Below are 22,109 nucleotides of genomic sequence, written 5' to 3'. Positions count from 1 at the left end.
TTGTTCATTTAACTTTAATATTTTTAAGTTATATTTAAAAACAGGCTGTTATAAATTTTGTCTATCATTTGGACAGTTGAGGAGTTGCTTCGTCTGGAGCCAATCCTAAGTACATTCAGGTCACCATAAAAAACAGTTACCATCACAACTGAAGCAATAAAAAATAAAATTTATCAAAATTTTAACTCTGTAGGTATATATAGGAAGTGCTTCTATCTATATATACATTATCCTGATTTATGTTATTCATACAATCTAACAAATAAGATAAAATAAATATTATATAAAGGTGATAAAAAACCATTGAGCATTCATTGACTTTAATGCATGATAAATAATAATTTAAATGTATTTAATTATCTATGTCATCAATCGGAAAAGAGTTACTATTGACTACACATATTTTGATTTGTTTCGATGATCGTTGAAAAATTATTAAAATACGATAATGTGATTGTTATTTCGTTCAGGATTTTGTCATATCAAAATAAAACACAACAATGTTAATTACACTATTTACTTCAATATTCTATGTATAATTTAAATTAAACACACAAATATCTTCAGTCTTTGAACAAATTTCATATCTGCAGGCTGAACTTCTTTAATTCAGTAAATAACAATTATAATGGGATCGTACTGTTAAGTAATGTTGTTAGCATAATAGTTATTCGTTTAGTTAGGTAAGTCTGTATTTATCACTTATATTTTAATTTTATTTGGAGAGCAAAGTATAAAATAAATATATAGGACATTAGTAGAGCTAATCCGTGAGAATAAATATGACTCTACATATATAACTCGACGTAAAGCTCGGTCGTTAAATTTCAAAAAGAGAAATGTAATATTGACATAATAATTGTAATATTTGAAGGATATATCAATAACAAATATCGTATGCAAGTAAGTTTTCAGCTCTTTATTCTACTCGATCGAGATCGGGCCGAGTTTTAAAATAAAGGTCAAATCTTACATAAACAAACACACCAAGCACTTATAAAAAATATAGCAATTATCGAGTTCGAATCAAAAACAACTCTCAAAGAAACAATGAAATTTTGTACGTTTTGTTTCGTTCTGACGCGGAGTGTTATGTGATCAAGATAAATATAGAAAAGTATGACGTCGTCGTGATAAGTAGGTACGGTCTGCAAGCAAAATTTCGTATTGTTTGTGCTTGTTGTACTTTAATTATAACAAATAAGTTTGTGTTGTAAAGTTGGTTTTGTATATTCTTCTTTATAAGTTGTATTTTTATTTATACTGTTTGCAACATATTTTATACTGATTGAATGAGCGGAGAGCTACTTTTTTTTTGTTGGAAAACGCGCCACGTTTTTCTACCACGTGAATTGGAGTGTGTGGGAGTCGCCGGTGCTGAACATGCGCCTACCTACTAAAAACCAGCGGTATTCCCTCCGCTTCTTCGGAGGACATTATGGGATCGCCAGCACATACTACCGTGACGCCCCGTGTGGCGGCCTCCAACTTTTTGAAAGTTTCCGGGATATAGAGATCCCCTTGCTCCTGGTCTCACTGAATGTCGCTGGGGCAAGGAGGGAGAAGGTGCGCATAGCGCCATTGCCTTTTCCCCGGTCTTCTTCGGCGAAGCAGGTCAGCGGAGACACTATTCTTCTGCGAAAATGTCATGTCGTAATGACCTGATTATAGCTTTTATCACGCTCGGTAGCAAGAGATATGAAGCCAAGAGCTACTTTGAGTTTGAGCTTTGGAGTTGTAAAAAATAAAAATATTTACATTTTTAAAGTTTTTATAAACTACAACAATTCATTTTTATCATAATCCATTTAAAAATAATCCACACATTTTTTCGTTTTCATGTTAAAATATGAAAATTCGTTCTTTGATATGATATCTAGATTCTAGATTGAAATTGGTTCAGATAATTTAAGATTCCTTGACATAGTTCGTATTGGGGTCATTGTCTGTGAAATTTGTTTTATTCTGAAGTATTTTGTAATTGTTTTTAATATATATGTACGATTAATCAAAATATTAAAATTATACTTAAATTTTCACACGAAGTTTCAAAATTGTTAATATAATAAATAATAATAAAATGTAAAAATTAATCATTTAATTATTTTTTTTAAGATTACTTGTGGTATTGATGTATTATATGCCTTGCTGGGCAAGGACCTCTTTTTTAGGGTTTCGTACCTCTAAAGGAAAAAGCAACCCTTATAAGGTCACTTCGTTGTCCGTCTGTCTGTTTATCTGTCTGATCCAGTGTAACTACAGGGAACAGGGCACAAGGGACATTTCACCTAGTTCCCAAGATTGGTGGCTTAGCTAATTCCCAATCCCAATATTCCGAGTGAACAGGGGAACAATTCTATTAACTAATTGTCACTTTATCGCAATCGAATCGAAGCGAGATCGTTGCCCTTTTTACGTTTTCTTATTATTTAATTTAATTATCGACTATTGTTATAAGATTATTGTTTGGGTTGGGTTGGGTAAATACAGATGTTTCAAAGTTGGATTGGAATTGAATCGGGAACGTATCGTAATCGCTATAATTTAGTAGAATTCGGTCTCAGGTGTATGTTTTTTTTTTTTTATAGAATAGGAAGGTGGACGAGCACATGGGCCACCTGATGGTAAGTGGTCACCAAACGCCCTTAGACATTGGCATTGTAAGAAATGTCAACCATCGCTTATAGCCAATGCGCCACAAATCTTGGGAACTAAGATTTTATGTCCCTTGTGCCTGTAATTACACTGGCTCACTCACTCTTCAAACCGGAACACAACAATATCAAGTATTGCTGTATTGCGGTAGAATATCTGATAACCTACCCAGACGAGCTTGCCCAAACCCTACCACCAGTATAATTACCGTGACCGACTAATCATTGTGAATTCCTATTATACTTTACTTGCAGGCTGACTGGCAGGCTTTATTAACAGGCTGTTACTTACATTACTTCGATTACCTCCTGTTATCTTAATACGTAATAAAAATATTTCTTTATGTTTGTCCTTTATGCGTTTCTAAAACATTCATCCGATATTGATATGAAACCGGTGAGTTGTTCTGTGTACGCTCGCGAAGGTTCTGCGTGTTTATCTTGCATAAAGGTTTTATGTTAATCTTTATTTTATCCTTGCAAGCCGGAACGGGTGGTTACTCATGACTACTATTTGAGTGACATGAATATTATAAGTGCGAACGTGACTTTGTTTCACTTTCAAGTCTTAACATCTCAACCGATCATCATTAAATTTGGCATACACGTTGTCAGAAGTGCAGTGAAGGACACAGGATACCTGAACTTAACCCCCCACCCCCAACACGCGGCGAAGCGGGCGTAAACTAATTATTAACAATAATAAGCCTCGATCACTTAACCTGTTTCAAGCTTTAGTATAATATCATAAAATGGAAACTAGAATAGTAACATTGAACAACATATAATTAAAATCCTTTGATTAGCAAACTTGAAATCAAAATGTAATAATTAATAAGTTATCGTGAACGGTACAAGGCATTACGCCACTTTATATCAATTTACACAGAGAACGAAAAAGGATATGCGTAAGGAAAAATGAATAACGATTATCTTATTTAAGTTATAAAACGTTATTCATAACGGAAATGTAGGTAGTTTTTATTATAATAGAAAAACGGGTGAGCTAATGATTTGATGATGACCATTTATGGTGAAAGGAACCACAGTAACTACCATTAACCACGGAAAGTGGAAGAACAGCCTGTAAATGTGTCACTGCTTGGCTAAGACCTGTCTTTTTTGAGGAGAAGGTTTGGAGCTCATTTCATTTCGCTGCTACAATGCGGGTTGATGATTGGAAAATTTTAGTTCGCCACATAGTGTTCCTCACGATGTTTTCCTTCACCACCGAGCGCGAGATGAATCATGAACAAACTAAGCACATGAAAATTCAGTGGCGCTTGTCGTTGTCTTTTGTGGTTGGCCCACCTGGTTCTGCTTAATTTTCAACTAGTTTAAATATCAACGGTTTTATATTAACACCCAAAAAATTAAACAAATTTTATTAAACAACTGCTTGTGACCACGAACACTCCAAGTGCTTGAAACATCAGTAAATTATAAAAAATATGCTAAAAATATAACTGATAAATCTATTCAGTTGGTTAATTCAATTTGTAACTCGAAAAAAAAAGATTACCTAATTATTATTATTTTCGTTTGCGGCCCGCGACACCATTGACTAACACGTGTTGTGGGCCCTATAAAAATAGGTTTAGTATGGCTGCTTTATACCGTCGATTTATTTACAACTATGAATTAGGAAACCTAATTAAAATGTTATATGTATCTGGGAGGGTAAAAAACCTCTGTGGTGTTGTTATTGCACAGAGGCGGTATTGCGCAAGTTTCTCCCACTAGTTAATATAAATGTTTGCTAATTCGGATTGCTTAACTAATTTACTATATGAAGAAAAATAATTAAAAATAACGCATTATCTAATCATTTACATCATTAAAACTAAATTTTTTACATTCCAAATTTTTTTAAATATATGTTTTAATTTGCTTAATAAGAAAAAAATTCGGAACTTAATGGCTACCACGAATTTCCTTCGAAAGATACATGGATCAGTATGTTTTCAATTACATCAGTGTTAAAATTAATTGATTTACTTCAGGTATTTTTCACGTAATTTTGTTATCCACTGAATTCGATTGGCGAAGCCATGTGTACTTCACGATGTATAAAACAATGGAGGCGTTACAATAAAAATGAGCTCCAAGAAATCTGTGCAGCGCTTCGATTCTAGTTAATTCATGACTCGATTTATCATACTTCCTTATTGAATCAAAAAAGCTGGCAAAATATTGTGAAATAATACGCTCGTGTGATTTGTCTTTATGACTGTACATGAAGCTGTACCGAATGAGTCAAGGGTAACCGGTGGACGAATGTAAGTTAACTAGACACTAACTAGGCAAAGGCTTTATACCCTTAAAGGGCAGATAATTTTAGAGATGTCCATTTTTAACGTTCGACCTTATTGATATTTGGACGATATTCTGAGTAAGATTTTAATTTGCAATGATAGCAATTTCCCGCATTGGAGCAGCGTATTGGAGTAAGCTCCAAACCTTCTCCTCAAAATGGAAGAGGAGGCCTTTAGCCCAGTTTAGTGGGCTTTGGAAATTGTGATCAGTTTTTTTACTTTAATACTTTATTATTTCTGGTTGTTATCTTCAAGACGTTTAATAAAACAGTAACAGCCTGTAAATGTCCCACTGCTGGGCTAAGGCCTCCTCTCCCTTTTTTTTTTTTTTGAGGAGAAGGTTTGGAGCTTATTCCACCACGCTGCTCCAGTGCGGGTTGGTGGAATACACATGTGGCAGAATTTCAATGAAATTAGGCACATGCAGGTTTCCTCACGATGTTTTCCTTCACCGTAAAGCACGAGATGAATTATAATTACAATAGCCGAGATGGCCCAGTATAGCCGAGATGGCCCAGTGGTAAGAACGCGTGAATCTTAACCGATGATCGTGGGTTCAAGCCCGGGCAAGCACCACTGACTTTTCATGTGCTTAATAAAAATCTAGTTGTAAATAATTACGTACAGTTAAGGATATTGGATCATATAACAAAACATTTTATGTATTGAAAGTATTGTTTTTTTAAATAATGGTGACGTTTTTAATATTTACATTGATACAGCTGAAAACTAATTTGACAAGACTAATGTATCTTTTTACTTCATACACGGGAAGTAGACAACAAATGTACATAATATATTCTACCGACTAAGGAGTAAGCCAATATAATTATACGCTCAAGAGAAATGTATAAGATCATAGGTAGACCATGGTTCGTCTATTTACGATGTAAGCATAACACCAAGTCACCACATACCATCAGATTGGGCAATCCGCAAGTATACCTTTAAGTAAAAAAATATATATTTTTAACTCTGTTGTTTGGATTTAGATTTTAGCTTGAGTATGTATATAAGTACTAAAAGAAATGTCTTCCGAGAGAAGGGAATAGCAGATATAAAAAAACAATCTTTATAAATGAGAAGAAAAGTAGAATATGAAGCTGATAAATATTAATGTTGTTTATATATAAAAAAATATATACCACTTCTACACTGTATTCTACTTCTATATTATTCTAGACTTTTATTCTACATTAAATTTGTTATTCGTTAGCGTGTGTTTGAGTAACAAAACTGAGTCCTTCACTTCTCTGTGCCTAAAGCTGCCTAAAGTAAAACTTAAGAAATAATTTTAGATGAGTAAAAACAAAAAGTATTATATTTACGTAGTTTTGTTATGTTATGTAAAAAATGTATTAACAGTAAACCAGTTATTATTTTTATCATTTAAATATTGTTTTTTGTCGCAATGGCTTATTAGGTGACGTCATTAACATTTTTTTCTTTGGTTTAGTCTATGCAGATATGATCCTCATACGTTTTATTACGATAATTTTGATGTATGACATTGATTTATTTAAATATTATATATAGCCTTTGTTTCCGTTAAATTACTTTTATCTAATCTGACAATTTAGAGATAAGATTTAGTACAATATTGTTTTATTTTACAATGATATAAAGTTCGTTTTATTGCTTTATTTCCTTAAATTTTTTAATAATATTTTCACTCCAAACAATAACAACGTTAATTTTTATGTCCAATTTCAATTATGTTTATAAATTTCAAATCTTTTTTTAAATTACGTAGTCAGATAACATATTATTATATATTTCTCTTTGCACTGTTAACTGAAATTAAATTCGTAAGACCCAAATATATCAAAGTTGTGATAGATAAAAAAATGATTTTTTTTTAAATCCATACAAATGACTTATAAATAATAATTATTATTAAGGTAGGATGCAATTTCTTTCGTATATAATAAACTTAGTTTAGCGTGTACATCTGACATTTGGTAAAACTACTTATACATAAAACGGAAATGTGTAGGTAATCGATTTTAAGCAGATGACGTTGATATTACGTCGTTGAAACTTTGATGACGTTAACGCTTTCCTTTATTTCACAATTGTTTGAAAGCGAATTTTTCTTTGAGAAAAATATAAATAAAAAGAATACATACAAGTGTAAAGTCAGAGCTGCTATCTTTTTAATTTACCTTTAATTCATTATTACACAAATTACACATATATTTGACTGAATTATGAATTTTGATAGCAGTTATTGTATACTTACATATGGAAGATATAGGATATTACAAAACTATTATTATTATGTCGTATATGATAAAAATTTATATCTTCAATGTAAACAATATTTATGTGCTTACATTTTTCATTTTAAATAACGGTTTGTTATGTGTAAAGTAGCGACATCTAGCCGAACGTACGTAGTAATTGATTACCAAGCGATAGATGGCGCACTTTCCATATTAAAATTTCAAATTCACTTTTCTTTAATATGAGATTATTCAACCTTAATATTTTAGTGATAATTTTGATTCGATGTTTGTAATTGGCGATTACTGGCTAGGCAATTATTGGTTTTATTTCCTGTATTAGGTAAATAACAGTAGTACATCACAGAACGAGTATTTTGAAATATCATATTTTAAACTTATATCTATAACTTATAACATTATATAATAATAAATAAATTTTCATAATTAGAGTTTGTTCTATCAATTTTATGTTGTTTTCAAATTGGTCAATCAATAGTTATTTTCAATATTAATACAAAATATAAATTAATAAAATTAATTTCATATTGCCTGATCTTTATTGTAATTAACATCGATAAAAACTTACCGGATTTAAATTTTGTTCCGTGTTATTAAAAAATATATTTGTCAGTTATATTCTGAACATCTTTAAAACACGCTTCTTGTTACTATTATTTAGGTATTACGTATACTTTACTGTACGTTAATAATTATAAAGATACAAAAATATTATCAAAAATAATTAACTGATCGACAGGCAATTGACAAGTCTATAATATTTTTTTTTTTTTATAGAATAGGAAGGCGGACGAGCATATGGGCCACCTGATGGTAAGTGGTCACCAACGCTCTTAGACATTGGCATTGTAAGAAATGTCAACCATCGCTTACATATCCAATGCGCCACCAACCTTGGGAACTAAGATTTTATGTCCCTTGTGCCTGTAATTAATATTCCGTTATATTGTAATTAATATAACGGAATATTCGCTTCTTCGATTCGATTATCAATCAGTCGAGAATAATGTTAATTTTTCTAACGGTATATGAAACTTACATTTACAGATACAAAAGTAGAATTATCAGCAGACTATGAGTTTTAGTATAGTCATATTAATCGCAGAAATTTGTGTTGAAATGTTATAAATACTTTAGTATTTAAGAACGCGTAAAAACGTTTGTAACGTACAGTAATAAGTGTATATTTTGTAGTATTAATAACTCGCCGTTACCAACCCGCTTCGTTAGGCGCATCGATCTACCTACATCTCGATACTAACGCTCAGACCTTGGTTAGGTGTATATTAAAACTAGCTTATCTGCGGCCTGTATTCGTTGGGTGAAATTTATAAGTTAATAATTTTATCAAGTATATTTTACAGGACTTGTAAACTCATGTTGATACTATTTTTTACCTATTTATTCTAACTGTAAAAGTGTTTGATAAAATGACATAAAATCTGACTGACCTGTTTAAACCATTATTTTAAATATAGTTTTTCCACACAACTACGGACCACCTTCGTAAGTTTCTATTTATACGGATTTTTGGTAGGAATATAGGTCACAATGTTACAAACCCTGGACTGTCAATTTCCGTACTACTAATAGCAATACTTATTATTGTTGTGCTCTGGTTTGAAGTGTGAGTAAGCCAGTGTAATAACATGCATGAGGGACACAGCATCTTAGTTCCCAAAGTTATTCGCGCATTGGCGATGTATAGAATGGTTAATATTTCTTACGGCTCCAATACTTATGGGTGTTGACCACTTACCATCAGCATAGATACCCATTTGCTGCCTGCCTACCTAATTTATATACTTAAAAAACAACAAAATTATTTAATAAATTAATAGTATTTAATTATAATTTTCTTTTACTCCAAAACCTGTTATATCCCAAATAATATTTTCGTAGTCCACGAATGTGTCGAAACATTTTCCCTGGAATGTAATTGACAATTTCAATTAACTATATTCATACATAAAATACAGTACTCGTCCAGTTTCGACAACGACCCACTGCCCTAGATTGAATACTCTTGAAATCTGCGATCATTTTGCTGAGTGTTGATTGGGTCATAATTAATTGATTGTTGAATCATGAGTGAACATTTGTTAATATTATATTTCGATAGTTATTTACACTATACATCCTAATATATTTTTGTATAAAAGCATTTGACACGTTTTTTTAAATTTAAAAATCGAAGTATGACAATAAACTTGATAGAAACTCACGGCCTTATAAAAGAACTACAGCGAGTGATTAAACAATGCTTCTTCTTTCAAATGTCAAATCAATAATGATGGAAAGAGAAAAATCTGTGTTTATTAAACAGTCAAATAACGTTTATACGTAAGGCTGTTAATTCCTTACTATTTATATTACTTACTATTCTAAAGTAGGTAAATTCTGTGCATAAGTAGCGCTCACACACACCGTAACATACACAATATTAATTCAATAAAGTGGTTGATCATTTAGTTTTACGGCTTATGAATTTTATTGACAATAAAACTCTTATATATTATAACTCTTAATATATATATATATATTTAGCCTTGATCTTCTTAACGCATTACATATATTTTGTGGTACATTAAAATGTAAAGTTAACGTGTACTAAAGGTTCGTTCTAAGCATTTTATATTAATAGCTATATTGCCCGGCTTTGCATAGTTTTTTTTTATAGAATAGGAAGGCGGGCGAGCATATGGACCACCTGATGGTAAGTGGTCACCAACGCCCATAGACATTGGCATGTAAGAAATGTTAACCATCGCTTACATCACCAATGCGCCACAAGACAACGGAAGCTGAGAACCCTGTGTTAACCAGTGGAGACGGCGTTAGTGTGTTGTAGTATAGTTATGTATCAATCTTATTCTTGCTAAGGGAGCGTTGATTATTGTAATTTTATCATTTTTAACATTCAGGACGTGTGTAGCTTGCCTAAAATTAGCGCCAACATATTTATATATATATAAATATACAACTCTATAAACAAAACTCCTCGGGGGATATATATAGTACATACCTATGTATATAGATAAGACATAAATACCAAGAATAAAATTGTATAAACTTCATGATATATTAGGTATATTAATATAGTGATAACAGTATAAACTTAGGCAAAATACGGGTTATGTTTCAAACATAACCCGTAACATGTGTAACATTTAAACTAGGACCCTAGTTTAAATGTCTTATAGCACTTTTATTAGCATCTCAACGCATTATAATACGGTACATTTAAATTGGTACTCCACCATGTATAACTAATATCTATTTAAATGGAAGCTAGGTTACGCATCATTATAAAATATTTATTTACCTATATGGCCTTAGAGATCTCCAAATGAGACATTCAACTAAAATTATATGTATGAACGAGTCTTTTGTGCCTGATTAAATAAATGGTATTGTACAGCTTATTTTAGCCGTAGATATTTCTTTGCCGCTCATAGGGGGGTTTTTGCCTTAGTCACCACGCTTTTCTTTGCGGGATGGTTGGCATTCTATGGGGGAGGCTTTCGTCCAGCAGTGGACGGCAAAATACTTAAAAAAAAAAAAATCTTTGCATCTGTTATCAATTTGATGTATTTTATTGTCACTTACTATAACTTTAATCAAGTTATTTATTTTTATCAGAAATCAATTACAAACCAATATTATAAATTTGAATTAATAATAATAATGTTCTTCAGACCGATTTCGGCCACAGCGCCCCCAATCTCAAGAGAGATTAGCTAACTGCGCAGGACATATTACAGTGTTCTTTCACTCTCTATTCCCTAACTCTCATAATCCGATGAGACGGCAATCCGACACGACTGAAAAGAGTTCAGGTGCAGGTCCAACGGCTTTACGTGCTTTACGAGGCACGGGAGTGTACACACTTCCAACTGCCAGACTCTGGGCTGCTACTGAGAATTTTCAACAAAACAACTCAATAACCTCTTATTGGCCCGACCTGGGATTTGATCCCAGGACCTCCGGGTCCTACAAGGAGACAGTCAGTTTGAATCAAATATAATATTATAAATTTAAATGGATTACTGAGTCCTTCATTTTTTTAATAGTTTTTTAACCATTTGGAATCTAGATTTTTTATATTTCTTCTTGATTTCACTTTTTTAATCTTTAAATTAAATATATTTACTAAATAAGATATTAACTTATAACTCAATTAAATAACGAAAAAGCCAAATACTCGTTATCCGTGTCAATAACATTCGATTGATTATATGTCAACAAAATGTACACTGTACTGTGCTGCCATTGTCTGTGGCAGATACTGTATATGTATGTTGCAACTTGAAAATCATGGCGAGCACGTCGAGGTCTGTTTTTCTCATTTATTTTTAGTTCTGTTTATATAGTATCGAAGTTTTTCAATTATTTTAAACCAGAAATATGTTAGTAAAACTGACTTTACGTAAGTTAATGGTTGTAATGGTATTATGTTGGCAAGAGTCGCTTGTGCTAGTTATCTAGTGTCGAGATTTCTAATATTCCTCAATGTACTTTCCTTTGTGGTTTTAGAATGGATACGAATAAGGTGGTGTGTTATGCTCATCCCGATGCACCGCTCATTGAGGACTATAGAGCGGGTGACATGATATGTTCAGAATGCGGCCTCGTTGTTGGCGATAGGTCAGTAATTATAATTGTTATCTAAACATGACGCTTTTCTGGTTTGGTACACATCAATGCATCGTACAAGGGCTATAGATGTCAAGGCGAATTGCAATTTTGCAGGGATATCTGCGATTTCGAAACCGAATTGAACATATTGTACATGCATTTGGTGTGACTATTATATTTACAATTTATGTACTTCTTTTATTTTTGTTAATTCAAAGCTTAATTTAGTCAAGTATGTTCTTATAAATACCAAATTAATATTTGACAAATGTTTCTTTTCGGACAGTATATGGAACTGCAAAGTTTGATAAATTACTCTTGCAATAATGTTTACTTGGTGTTTCTTGTTTGATTAGAAGAAGATAAAATTATTGTATGCACTAAGACTACTATCATGGAAGAAAAAAGATATTATCAAATTAAACAAAAAAATTATGTCTTTACAGAGTAATTGATGTGGGATCTGAATGGCGTACCTTCAGTAATGAGAAGTCAGGCGTTGACCCATCTCGTGTTGGTGGTCCAGAGAATCCACTTTTGTCTGGAGGTGATCTTTCTACAATTATTGGCCCTGGTCGAGGGGATGCCTCTTTCGATAGCTTCGGAGTATCGAAATACCAAAACAGGCGAAACATTAGCAGTACTGACAGAGCTCTCATAAATGCCTTCAGAGAAATAAACACAATGGCAGATCGTATCAACTTACCAAAAACAATCGTTGACAGAGCAAATAATTTATTTAAACAGGTAACACACTATTTATTTCAATCATTGATATTTTTGACAATATTAATGAAAAGTTTAGAAATTTATTCAAATTACAATTCTCTTTTTATTTTATAAAAAAAATAGATACTTCAAATTGCTTTATATGTATTTATGTAGAGTAATATCAAATATTTTAAAATAGAATAGGAAATGATAAAGTTCCCATATTGTATTGATTTCTTTATATTTTTATATAAGTTTCGTTTCATGTATGCAAATATGTAATGTATGTATGGTAACATGGTTCCTGTGTTTAGCATTCCACTGATAGAGTGAGAAATGGTTTATGCTTATGTTTATAGCAAAGGTGGCTTTTATCAAGGTGGTACATATGCATATATTTAATTAATAAAATGTATAAAAAAATATGAGAGTTGAAAATAGTTATTTTTTTTTTATAGAATAGCAAGGTGGACGAGCATATGGGCCACCTGATGGTAAGTGGTCACCAAACGCCCTTAGACATTGGCATTGTAAGAAATGTCAACCATCGCTTATAGCCAATGAGCCACCAAACTTGAGAACTAAGATTTTATGTCCCTTGTGCCTGTAATTACACTGGCTCACTCACCCTTCAAACCGGAACACAACAATATCAAGTATTGCTGTTTACTTATTGTTGTTTATTGTTATTACTATATATCCTTAATCAGCAACTGGATTAAGATATTAATTTATTGAAATCCTATATATTCAATATGCTATCAATATGTATAAATTTTTGGCTAAAACATCCTCTCCCTTTTAAGAAGAAGGTTCAGAGCTTATTCCGCCACGCTGCTCCAATGCGTGTTGGTAGAATACAAATGTGGCATAATTTCAATGATATTAGGCACATGCAGATTTCCTCACAATGTTTTCCTTCACCATCGAGCACGAGTTGAATTATAATCACAAATTAAGCACATGAAAATTCAGTGGTGCTTGCCCGGGTTTGAACCCATGATCGTCAGTTAAGATTCACGTGTTCTAACCATTAGGCCATCTCGGCTTATTAATTATAGATGTTAACTATAACAATAAATATAACATATATCTCTTTAGTAATTGTACTCAATATACAAATTTTAAAAACAAATGTTTAAGTTTTGTATTATATGCAAATATGTATTTGTATACTGAATTAGAATGTAAATTTAAGTTATTTTGCATGTGACAAATGCCCTACATAGCGAACCTGATAATGACTAATTTTCAACTCGTTTTAGCCTAGATTTTACCTGCATTTATATACTTATAACTTTAGACATTAAGATTACATAATAGGTGTAAATTTTGTTATGCATTTGAATTCGGAATCAGTTGCAATGTAATTACTATTGCTGCTTTGTAGTAATATTATTATTTAATATAGTTACAAAACTTATATACTAAAAAAAATTATGGAAACATTTTAAAAATCATTTTAATTATTTTTTACCAGAAGTGTTTTCGCATTTTATTTTAATTTTAATTTACTATGAAATATCTTTTCTGCATTAAGTATATAACATTTTTATAAAGTTTCAATGCAAAGAAATTGACACTGACATATAGTAGGAATAAATAAGCATTGATTTGTTATGGTATTCCATTAAAATTTTGTTTGTTTGTTAAGTACATATTATTATTTACATATTATGTACATATTATTAAGTACATATTATTAGCTCACGTGTTCCCCTCCTCTTACAACCCGGGTTCCTTCAAACGAGGCGTGAAGAGGCATCTTGCGGGCCGGCAAGGCGAAGGCGGCTAGTGCAGAACGTTTTACCCGTCTGTACTGGCCGTCGTCGCGTTTGGACTCTACTACCACTTACCATCAGGTGGAGTAGAGTCATTTGCCCTCCCGGCGAATATAAAAAAAAAAAAAAAAATTAGCATCATCTTTTTACTCATTCTCTAAATTGCATACCATTAATTATATTATGATTTAAAGCTTGCTTGGAAGAGATCATAGTTTTAGTAATAAGGAAATGTTGTATACATACATGTGTTTCTAATCTGTGTATTAATAATTTGTTTTGCATAGACAATAAAATAACATTGTATATATTTTTTAATAACAATTTGAAAATTATAAGTAAAATAACTCACTGAAACTTGTATTATTTATTACAGGTTCATGACGGTAAGAACTTAAAAGGTCGAGCAAATGATGCAATAGCATCTGCTTGCTTATACATAGCATGTCGGCAAGAAGGTGTGCCGCGTACTTTTAAAGAAATTTGCGCAGTCAGTAAGATCAGTAAGAAAGAAATCGGTAGATGTTTCAAGCTCATCCTCAAGGCATTGGAAACTTCAGTCGACTTGATCACAACCGCAGATTTCATGTCTCGGTTCTGTTCGAATTTGGCACTGCCGAACTCAGTTCAAAGAGCCGCAACTCATATTGCGAGGAAGGCTGGGGAATTGGATATTGTATCTGGAAGAAGTCCTATTTCAGTTGCAGCTGCCGCTATATACATGGCTTCACAGGTAAATTTATACATTTTAATGATAGTTATACAGTGGTAAGAAATACCCTCTGCCTCTTATTAATAATAGCTATTTTATTCATAATTAGTAATGCGAAACAGACAATTAAAGTGGTTTTGTACTTATACCAATAATTACACTGACTAACTTATATTTTATATCAAAACTGAATGGTACGAATATTCCTTCTTTAGATGACATGAATTTATAAAAGCTTAATATACTATATTAACAAGTCAATATGTTTATATATTTCCAGGCTTCAGCAGATAAACGCAGTCAGAAAGAAATCGGTGATATTGCTGGTGTAGCAGATGTCACCATTAGGCAGTCGTACAAGCTGATGTATCCATTTGCAGCTAAGTTATTCCCGGAAGATTTCAACTTTGCAACACCCATAGAGTTCCTGCCACAGATGTAAATATATTAAGTGTTAATTGTATACAGTGAAATAAATATATGGTGAGTTCGATATTAAGTAGAAATAAGTTGAAAGTAAAAGTTTTTATATGTTAAATTGCTATACTTAACATTAAGTTTGCTACAAAATTACATGGAATATCCATAAAATTTATATTGTATAAATATATAATATTACAGTTGGTTGAATTCTAAATTTATATTACACAAGTAATCAACTTGAAATGTATAAGTAGTACACATTCACTGTATTTATTATTGATGATAAAAACTACTATTGGGATCTGAAATATCCATCAGATGTTCGATCTCATTCTCCACCTAGAGGTCTTGCACAAATCACTGCGACCATGTAAAACACGAGTTTTAAGACCTCAATTGCATATTTCTTTGATTTCGATATTTATCTGAAATTACAGATTAAAAAGTTCCTACATACATATGTGAACTTGATAAACATGGTCGGCAAAGTTACGTTGTATTCTTTTATATTTTTTTGTGTTAAGTGTTAAGATATATTTGAGATCCCAATACAATATGAAAGTGATTCAAATATTTCACTTTTCCAGATAACTATTGACCAATGACCAAGCTATATATGTGATGACTTAAATAGACTGAAATTTAACGTTTAATTTGAAATTTTGTTACCGTTTCTGCAAAAGGTTGTGTGTGAAAAAGAAAGACAGAGAAAACTAATTGTTTGCTTATATTTTTTATTATTATTTATTCATATTTTCTTTCTTTTGTTCTTTTTATATATATTTTATAAATTTGATAGCATTACCTTAATTATAAGTTATTTTTATACACAACCTTTAGCACAGTATCGTTTTAGATTTATAGAAAGTTAAGCCGTTTCTTTAATGTTTTGTTTTAAACTGACTGGTTGCAAAAAACAGTAAATATTTAAACTCTTTCTCCTACACCATGAAAACTTTCTAAATATATAATAAAGTGTAAAATTATCTTAAATACTATTAAATTAAATTTAACTTAGAAATAATGTATATGTATTATAACGGAATGTGGAATGGTAAAAAATCAGTATCAATGTAATATAATATTTTTCATGCATTTGTTTTTCATTATAAATACATTTATGAGAAAATTTTGTAAAGAATTTCGTATGGTGTGTATTCAAGTGTTGATATTTTGAGTTTGGCGGGCACAGTTAAGACATTTTGTATTCTCATTAATAAGTCAAATATTAAACAATGCCTTTAAGACATCATTATTTCAACACACATAGAACAATAATTGTATTATTTGATTTTATAATTACAAAAGTTTAGTTTTTAATAAAAGTTGAAATAATATCAATATAGAAACTTTTCCAAATAGATTTTTTTTAAATATTTTTAAAACAACAGTTTTGTTTATATTCAGTTAAAAAAACTTGTTCATAACAATTTCGTAATTAGACAAATGTACTGAAAACAAATAATATATAACATTAGGTTATATATGCAAAATATCAGCTGGATCAAACATCTGGAACGGGTTTAAAAATCACTTTGTAGATGTGACCCAACATACTAACAGATGAAGGTATAAAATGGTTTGTAAACGAACTATTTCTCAATTGAAAAAAAAAAAACTTGGCTATCAGTTTCTTCTTAAATCATTCATACATTCATTCAACCCTGTCATTGATCTTCTAATTATGAGTGTAACGAATATTTAAAATATAGTTGATTTTAACAGTTAAAAGAAGTAATATGTTCATTAAAATGTTATTTTTGCCTTAAAGAATGTGGTGTATAGGGAAATAATTTAAAACTGTAAAGAGACGCAGACACGTACCGGTTGGGTAGATGTCCATAGATAATGTAAGGATTTTTTCTTCAGCTACGTAAGATTCCTTCAGACATGAATCAAAATTCTCGCATAGTTCTTCATTTGACCGTTAGAAGCGCTCCAATCAATATATAATTCGATTTCGTATTGATATTTAAATGGCGGGAAAACATCACATTGAACGCCATATGCATTTTCTTCTGTTCTTTTAAAATATTCCTTTTTTAAAATATAGAATCAATATTTATGACAACGATTAAAATTAAACACTTACGGTCGTTCTTATAAAAGTTGCTTAACGGGTGATTAGTTTCGCAATGCTTTGTCTTCTTCTTTCGAATGTCGAATTAATAATGCAAGAAAGAGCGAAATCAGCCGCTAAGCAACGTATACAGTTAAGGCCGTTAATTTATTTATTCGTATTTTGTGACAGATGTATAAGTATTTTTACAAAACACCAAAGCTATCATTTTGAAACTTTGTATGAAACATCATTCAAGAATACTTTTTTTTTTTAATTTTTAAACTCATTCCGTCATACATTTTTTTAATACTTAAATAAATAATTAAAGAGAGGCACCCAATTAATATCAATTGTTCATTTTCGTTTCACAAATTACTCGATAAAAGTATGTCTACGATACAAGGTATGTGTGAGATCTTGTTTATAATTTTGTTAGATTAAGTATTTACACCGAGTAACCAATTTTGTGAATGTGATTTATGATATAATTATTAAGTATTCCATTAAAACTTTCGTTTAAGACTACATTTTGTTTTAATTACAAATAGTTCCAGCGTAATTTCTGTCTAATTCGTTTTCTTTAGATTCGAGCAGGGCAGATATGAAAGATATTGGCATTAAATTTTCGAATATCTGCTTGGTTAATTAAGATATGTATATTACAAATAAAAAAATAGTAATATCTGTCTTATTTGTTTCCTCTAGCCGCAGGTCTGCGACATTTATGATAATAGTTCAATCCACTGTGACAGCTAACATCTACGGGCCGTCACACACGGTTAGCTGTCACTTGAATCGATTAAAATATAACAATATATTTTTTTATTATTACAAAAATAGCTTTTCAATCTACTTCTTAACTAAATTGTTCAATAGTGAAGTTTTTGAAACGTGATTGAGTAACAAACATTCAAACATACTAACTTTTGAATTTCACTATTCGTGATTAAGAAAGTCTATAACTAAAAAGTCCAAAACACTGCTTACTCCTAAAAATATGGTATTGAAACATGTTGCAACCTTATAGGCCAGTCGAAAAACAAGCATTAACTTAATGTTAATGCATTAAATTATAATGCATTAAATTATAATGCATTAAGTTAAGTGTTAATTGGCTTAATATTTGATACAGCTTAGTGTGGAGTGAAAACTATTTCTCATCGTAAACTATTTGTGAAGTTTTTTTGTGAAAATCGATAAGTAATAATGAAAAGTTGAAAAAAAAACTCGAAATGAGAAATGTCAATAAAATTCCTAAATTGTTTGATTAACTTTCAAAAACTGACATAGTCAGTCATTTTGTTAGTTTCCAAACGAATAAAAGCTTATTGCTATAGCATTACATCAGTACTGCTATTCTGTAAGAATAAATTCGGAATTCAGCGCAAAAAACAGTCATGAAATGTCAGAAAGTGCGACATTGAACATAATAATTATAACATATCAAAATATTATATCACCATATTGAGTTCTTACAAAATAGCATTGCAGTACTTTATATTACTGTGTTTCGTTTTGAAATAGTGCGATGTGACTCAGTGTACAGACACTAATGTAGCTTAATAAATAAATAAACACGCCAAGAACTAAAAAGCATAATCGAAAATATAAATATAGATTTATTTAGCTGTCGTAAATATAGCGTTGTGCGCTTTCTATTTATATATTCCTTACCAATACGAAAAACTGTAAGTGGGACATGAGAGCAAAAGTTCAAAACATTAAGATATTTTTCCGTGACACTAAAAAAAGAGACAGAAGTCTGTGAACGGATAATTTAACGAGGAGTTAGTAGACTAGAGTAGACGTAAGGCCTATTTTCGTCTTTGAGTAAAGCTGATAAAATAAATATATATGGTTTCGTCAAAAGTATATAGGTACTTGATTATTGTAACACAACTCACAAGAATGAAGTCAAAATTTGAATGAAAATATATTAATAGAATGTTCGACTACCGAATATGCCAACTACTGAACATAAGACAAATTTGGTCCAAATCAGATTTCTATCAAACCCTAGTTTTACCATTGGTACTGCCATCGTCTAAATACGTAACTATCTATTATATTATGTCATTAACTTCCCTAAATAAAAAAATGCATTTCAGAGACCTCCCTCACCTTTAATATACCCCCATTTATTCCGTGAAAACATTAAATAGCCTCATTTTTAATTACTCTCGTAAAAATGGGCGAAGCAAAAGATTAATGTCAGGTTCACATCAACTCGAGAAAAGGCCTTGGTCTCTTTAAAAAAGTCGATTTAATTTTTTTGTTTTAACACATTGTTTTTACTGGTGGTAGGGCTTTGTGCAAGCCCGTCTGGGTAGGTACCACCCACTCATCAGATATTCTACCGCAAAACAGCAATACTTGATATTGTTGTGTTCCGGTTTGAAGGGTGAGTGAGCCAGTGTAATTACAGGCACAAGGGACATAAAATCTTAGTTCCCAAGGTTGGTGGCGCATTGGCTATAAGCGATGGTTGACATTTCTTACAATGCCAATGTCTAAGGGCGTTTGGTGACCACTTACCATCAGGTGGCCCATATGCTCGTCCACCTTCCTATTCTATAAAAAAAAAAAAAACAATTACTTATTGTACCATTCTATGATTGTATAGTAAATAAGTTTGTATTATAATACTTATTTAATTATAATCAGTAGAGACAAAACTTTTATATTTATTTATAATTATTATATATTTTTTTAATTTACCATTACAAAAAATGTGAAAGTATAAATATTTGTCATTCCATCACGTTCAAACGGCTAAATGTATTCAAATTAAATGCATAGTAGATACTTAATATATTATACTATGAAATAATATATGGTTTTTTTAATCTATACCCTAAATTAATCTTCAATTTACGTGCAATGGAGCAGACTAGTCACAAATCGTATTTTTTAAAAGAATACTTAGTATTACAATAAGATACAATATCATATACTCTTACGTTATATCAGTGAACAACTATATCACGTCGTCGTGCGTGCCCTAGGCCAGGAGTATTCTTACCAAGATTAATTATACGTCTTGGTACGCGAAATAGGAGACAATGTGCTCTGGGATCCATCGTGTTCGCCAATAATGGGCGGTAAATACCCAGACGGGCTTGCACAAAGCCTGACCACCACTAAGGCAGAAAAGTCACTTCATTCTTCTTACATACTAGTTTTCATTTCAGGTATTAAAGTTTGTCTTGAAATGTAGAAAACGGCTGGGAAATTTTGGGAAATATATATTTTATTAAAGCGTCAAAAGCGCTTCCATATAAAAGTCGTAGGTTCGATTGACCACTTGGGCTATAATTGTCGTCCCGACTCCGTAAGACTCGTAATCGTTATAGATTAATAGAATTGACCCCCTGTACGCTTAATTAAAGAGGCAAATTGAAAAATTATTAATTCCTTAAACGGGTATTTCAGTTATACCCACTTTTAAATAAAATATGTTCTAAGATGCAAAGTGTAGATCTTGAAATATCAATTATGGATGACTTATAAATTCAAATACAAAAGAAACATTGCGTTAAGGGTAAATTAGGTTTTATGACGATATTCAAATTATTATGTAGGTATATCATTTATTTGAATAAATATAACTTATATAATTGACAAACAAACGAAAAATAAATCCATCTATTTGTTTCCTCTAAATCTTTTAAATTAATTTTACGGTTAACTTGTCTGAGGTTGTAGACACTTGGACTGTTTACCGTAAAACTGTTAAACGATATAGACTTAAAAAAAAACATTTAAGCTATGACTGTGTTTGAACTCACTTGATTTTCTTGTACTCTTTGTATATACTTGATGCATCAAGCTATGTTCATCTCAATCATTTCGTTAACTTTTTAGATGTAACACGTATACAAACCATGAACCACTATAATTTTAGACAATAGTGATAAAGTACTGTAGCCTATATCTATATCTATAGCCTATATATTTTATATATATACGTATATAATATACTATGTAGTTATGATAGTTATTCAACCAACAAATTTTCTTATCTGATATTTTATGATAAATGATAAAAGTAACAACAGCAATGAAAATACAATTGCAAGCCAACCCTTTTTATTACTTTGTTTTGATCAAAGATATTTGATATATACGAATATTTTTACATAAAATCGAGTTAATTTTATTATTTCACTACGACTTAGTATTTGCCGTTATATTTCCGTCGTTATTTTCATAACTTCGTGTAAACAACATGAATCACAAACCGACTCAGTTGCGGAAACAGAGCTACCGTGTTTATACAATTCTAAATGAAAATAAAAACATTTAAAGATATTTATGTAAATGAATTAATAGCTCACGGTGAATGTTAAGTCATTTATAGAATTCGTAGTCACCCAGTGACCGCGGTCTCTTCTATTAAACCGGTATTAGATGACAGGACGTTCTACGTGATTAGTTTGTTAAGTAAGGACCTTATGGACGCCGAATAGTTACAACCCTTCTGCCCATACTAATTTAAGGAAATCGTGACATCGATTGAGCACGATACACCATTTTGTAAAGTTCGATATTGTTTCTAGTAATCGAG

At 31.2% G+C, this 22,109-nt stretch overlaps 1 protein-coding gene across 2 annotated transcripts; it reads left to right on the top strand.

Annotated features, from left to right (window-relative positions):
* Window positions 1-11,491: 11,491 nt before the first annotated feature.
* Window positions 11,492-18,061, top strand: LOC126781321 (transcription initiation factor IIB). 2 transcript variants are annotated; one of them, XM_050506252.1, is made up of 5 exons: window positions 11,492-11,549; window positions 11,752-11,862; window positions 12,300-12,600; window positions 14,722-15,078; window positions 15,338-18,061. In XM_050506252.1, the coding sequence occupies exons 1-5, from the start codon at window positions 11,533-11,535 to the stop codon at window positions 15,497-15,499; spliced, it is 948 nt and encodes a 315-aa protein (XP_050362209.1). In that variant the 5' UTR covers window positions 11,492-11,532; the 3' UTR covers window positions 15,500-18,061. The 2 variants fall into 2 exon arrangements, with proteins under 2 accessions (XP_050362209.1, XP_050362211.1); XM_050506254.1 differs by having other exon boundaries at window positions 11,535-11,644.
* The last annotated feature ends 4,048 nt before the right edge of the window (window positions 18,062-22,109 follow it).

The sequence above is a fragment of the Nymphalis io genome, chromosome 3 (assembly GCF_905147045.1).
Source record: "Nymphalis io chromosome 3, ilAglIoxx1.1, whole genome shotgun sequence".
Classification (NCBI taxonomy): Eukaryota; Metazoa; Arthropoda; class Insecta; order Lepidoptera; family Nymphalidae; genus Nymphalis; species Nymphalis io.
The sequence above is the reverse complement of the archived record's forward strand: the minus strand, read 5'-3'. Positions and strand labels throughout refer to the sequence as shown.

Excerpts from the sequence above, each read along its gene's own strand:
- LOC126781321 (XM_050506252.1), top strand. Across the intron at positions 11,863-12,299 it reads GGCCTCGTTGTTGGCGATAG|AGTAATTGATGTGGGATCTG; the intron begins GTCAGTAATTAT and ends ATGTCTTTACAG. Across the intron at positions 15,079-15,337 it reads CTATATACATGGCTTCACAG|GCTTCAGCAGATAAACGCAG; the intron begins GTAAATTTATAC and ends ATATATTTCCAG.